This window comes from Arachis ipaensis, chromosome B04, assembly GCF_000816755.2.
Source record: "Arachis ipaensis cultivar K30076 chromosome B04, Araip1.1, whole genome shotgun sequence".
Taxonomy (NCBI): domain Eukaryota; kingdom Viridiplantae; phylum Streptophyta; class Magnoliopsida; order Fabales; family Fabaceae; genus Arachis; species Arachis ipaensis.
Genome location: NC_029788.2, coordinates 112,698,128 through 112,702,359, shown reverse-complemented (window position 1 = coordinate 112,702,359; position 4,232 = coordinate 112,698,128). Strand labels below are relative to the sequence as shown.

At 40.3% G+C, this 4,232-nt stretch overlaps 2 protein-coding genes across 2 annotated transcripts in view; one reads left to right on the top strand and one right to left on the bottom strand.

Annotated features, from left to right (window-relative positions):
- On the bottom strand, positions 898 to 2,861 carry LOC107636967 (protein FAR1-RELATED SEQUENCE 11-like). Its single transcript, XM_016340433.1, has 3 exons — positions 2,753 to 2,861; positions 2,635 to 2,640; positions 898 to 1,538 (listed from the first exon to the last, which is right to left on the bottom strand). Exons 1-3 carry the CDS (start codon positions 2,859 to 2,861, stop codon positions 898 to 900), a joined length of 756 nt encoding a protein of 251 aa, XP_016195919.1.
- The window catches only part of LOC107636965 (BTB/POZ domain-containing protein At3g08570-like), a 17,906-nt gene continuing 17,126 nt past the window's right edge, over positions 3,453 to 4,232 (top strand). Inside the window, exon 1 of the mRNA XM_021121617.1 lies at positions 3,453 to 3,469. The gene's annotated coding sequence lies outside the window, so the exon portion shown is untranslated. The remainder of the gene's footprint in view (positions 3,470 to 4,232) is intronic.

Below are 4,232 nucleotides of genomic sequence, written 5' to 3'. Positions count from 1 at the left end.
CACAGTTGTTGTGCTGATACTGTCCTTGCCCCGAAATAATAGCGTAGCCACAACCTTAATTTGTTTCTTCACTTCTTTAAACACTGCTCTTGTATACACCTTCGATGCAAACCGCTTGATCGAAACATGACCAGTGGTCAGCACCGGACTATAGTACGTGGAGTAGAGTTGGGCTGTTACTTCATTATTCCGATAGTCCTTTACAACTCGATCTAAACTATGCACAAGTTCCAAAATGCTATCAGTTGATTTAAGGAAGCCCTTAATGAAAGCATTAATCCCTTCACATCTTGAGGTCGTCCTGTATCCCGCACAAAAGGTTCCCCTAAGGTACGCCATTGCCCAACTTTCTCTAGATTCATACGTGGACTTAACCCAATTGTTATCATGTAGGCAAGTGACTCGACGGATGCTTTCCAGTACTCCTCAAACTCAATGATTTCAAAGTTTTCATAAATCGCTTTCCTAAACACCTTGTGAAATTCTGCTTCTTTCACCCGTTGGACGCAATTCTTCTCCAAGTGCCAACCACAGATTCTATGTGTCGTTGTCGGCATCACCTCTGCAATTGCAGTGCGCATTGCCTTGTCCCCATCGGTCACTACTACACACGGCTTCTTTTTCCCTATAACATCGAGCAGGTTCATCAACACACACCTATAAGTGTGGACCTCTTCATCCTCTAGCAACGCGAACCCTAATATTGATGTCTGTTTGTGGTGATTTGACCCGGAGAAAACCACCAATGGTTTCCTGTACTTGTTAGATTGGTACGTCGAATCAAAAGCCAAGACATCACCAAATAGCTGATAATCTGTCATCATCTCACCGTCAGCCCAAATTAGGCTACCCAAACGATTGTCCAGGGTCCGTGTGTATCGGGCCACCGTCCTCATGTCAGCATTTGCCTTTCCCTCCAAGTAACTGATAGTCGCCATCGGATATTCGCGCAACCCTTTGCCCGTGAACATAATTATACAGATCCCATTTTGTGAATCGGAGAATGCCATACCCACCAGATTGCCCCGCTATGTAAGCCATTATTTTCGATGTGGCGATCCCAAACTGCTTGAAACTATCCACCTGTGCCTTGTCACCGTCACTCATCTTCCGATGACTAGGAAGGAGACGTGCGAACACTGCTGGAGCAAGCTCGTGGTTGTGTTCGTCCACGATGGTCCTGACCCTCCACACACTATGCTGCATATCATAGTAAATCTTCAACTTTACCTTACAGTCCGTGCGACTCTCCAACCTCTCCTCCCTTAGTCGCTCAGGACGGTCGTAGTACTTAGGATGTCTTGTACCTTGTCGATGATAGAAAAAGTCTCTCCTAATCAACACCCCATTCACACGAGCTACATCTCCCTTCCGAACTCCAAAACCCCTTAATTTAGCGAATTCCTTGTAGGCAGCATAAGCATCCTCCTCCGTTGCAAACTCCTTTCCCAAGAAGTCCTTCGCACTGACTGGTCGGCGGAGACCATTCTCTGCTGCATCATCTGGATCACCTGACCCATTACCATCATCGGCACCCCCTACACTTTTTTCCCCGCTTTTTCAGCCCTCATTCCACTCGAGGTTTTTTTCGTCGTCGTATTCATCATCACTCGCACAATAATGTCCGCAACTATCATCAGAGGCACTCCCAACCGAGTCTTCATCCTCACTGTTAAACGAACACCTAAAATCCATTGGCAACAAGTGGGCAACCTTCTAGCCTGATCACATACAAAACAGACAAATGATGCTCATAACCACGCCGTTGATACAGTCAAAACATCAACCACAGCTATCAAAAAGGGACTATATCTTACTCCACAAATAAGGCAAAACCACTGCATTGTAACTGTCTAAACATAGCTCACCAACTTTAGCGCATCTTAAATAAGTTGAAAAAAAATTAAGAATCTACCCAGCACCGTAGCCAAAAGGATAAAAACCCTTTCCAAATTTTATCACCAGGAATTAAAAAAACAAAAAACAACAGGTCTTATAATATCAAAAACATATCAAGATCTAATTAGAAATCAGTTACAACCTTCTTTTCATGATATACTCGTTGCTTTCCCGCTATGAAACGAAACATTGAAATTACCATGTCTATGTCTCTAGTGTCTATGAAGGTGCCCTTGCTTAGTAGAGTGCTACAAGTCCTTAATTTCACAACAGCACCCATATTTAGCCACAAACAGGGAAACGACATTCCATTTTAAAAAACAAACTACTTTACATTAAGGGTACATCCAAATAGCTGTTTAACAAAATCACCATGGAGAAAATCTGAGCCATCAAAGTTCTTACTAAAACTTGACAATTACCTATGGGGCAGTAATAGGAAGTGACCTCTCAACAGCCATGTATACATTATCTTGCCTAGATTGCTAGTAGTACCCATTGCATTAACAATTTCCCAAACCCACAATATATTGAACTTACTAATTTTTAACTAAAACATATGTCTAAAGAATCTACCAATTTGTTCATACAGGAGTTCGTCGAATGCGAAGAATGATCTAATTTAACTTAGTCTTTTACCAACTACCCAACCTCCAACTGGACTCAAACCATGGATTCCTAATCCTTTATCCACAACATCAGCGGCATTTCAGATTTTCACCTCGAAGCCAATACCAGAATCTAGAAATTCACAATACAAGTTTCAAACGCAATACTCATACTCCACCTAACCTGAACACGTTTCGAGACCGGCACTCAAAGATGATCATTCACTGGGCAAAGTAGCTCCTACCTTCGACTGACAAGCACGGCGGAGGACGAGCAGCAACACTGACTACAGGACAAGCGCACCTGACCAGCATGGCGTTTGTGAGCACTACCACTCCCTGGCTACGACCCATGCTTTGGAGAATGGCGTCCGTGGAGAGGTCCTTGACCCGGAGGGAGCAGCCGGAACAGACGCAGAAGCCAAGCGCCGGAGACAGTGAGAGTCACGAGACCCGCGGCGGATGTCTTGGTGAACACTGCTAGGGTCTTTTTGGATGACAGGAGAAGACTGACCCACAGCAACAACTACCTTGGTTACCCATTTTGAATCGCGCTATCCAGCTGGCTCACCCAACCCTCCAATGAGCCTCCCCAGCTTCCTGAGAGTACCTGCTTTCAGCCATACAGAAACAACATGTGTCCACAGCAGATTCAATAAAGACAAAAATCTGTAACTCTGTACGAAGATAAATCTTTACACCAAATGGACCTTTTAAAAGTATACGAACATACTGCAATACACTTCTGCCTCAATTCATAAAACTTAACTAAATAAATACACTGCAAATATTAGTACTATTACACAAGTCAACATCATAGTCAGCAATTTTTTTATTTTTGGATATCACTCTTCAATCTTTTAATTTGTTGTTGGAGCAATGCAAAAACAACACACAATCTTTAAACACTTGCTTCCATACGTCTTATCTCCATATTTAATCTATCAATCTTTCTTTTTTGTGTTTCTATTAGTACATAATTACTAATTTCATCCAACTTTCTAAAATCTCCAGCATGTTTTGGGTTTTCCGTAGTCTTATTTCTTTGTTAGGTCGACGCAGACCCAGACCTAGCCTTGTCTTTTTTATTAATCAATTCAAAAAATCTACATCTTCTACTAAGATAGGACATAAATTTTCTATTTCGATTCATCACAGTACTGGAGGTTTAAAGTATCTGGATATCTTCACAAAAACAATAAGCCTTTTTCTCTTTTTGCTTGAATCCACCCTTCACATCATCTTTGTCAATTCACTCAAAGAAATTATGCTTTGGTACCTTACAACAAGCCACAAATTTCCTATCTGGATTGTTCATACACGAGGATGCAAGCACAACAACTGTTTCCCCACAAAAAGCATCGATGTCTTCTCTTGTTTATGCTCTTAGATGTTTGAGCTTCTTTCAAACAAGTGACTTGGATCCATCCAAACTTGAAAAAATCCTTGAACCCTAACAAGAATAGCAGAGAAATGGGAAAGATCTTTGAGTTTGTTTGGGCGTCATTAAATTATTAGAAAAATATATATATTTTTTAAAAATATCTTTTTTTTTATTTTTTAGTGTGTTTGACAGAATTTTAATAATAAAAGTAAAATTATTAGAAAAATTTTTAAAAAAATATAAGCTACAATTTATATTTAAAAAAAACTTTTTACTTAAAAAAATATTTTTAATATAATAAATAAATAAAAAATATTTTTATATTATTGTATACAAATATA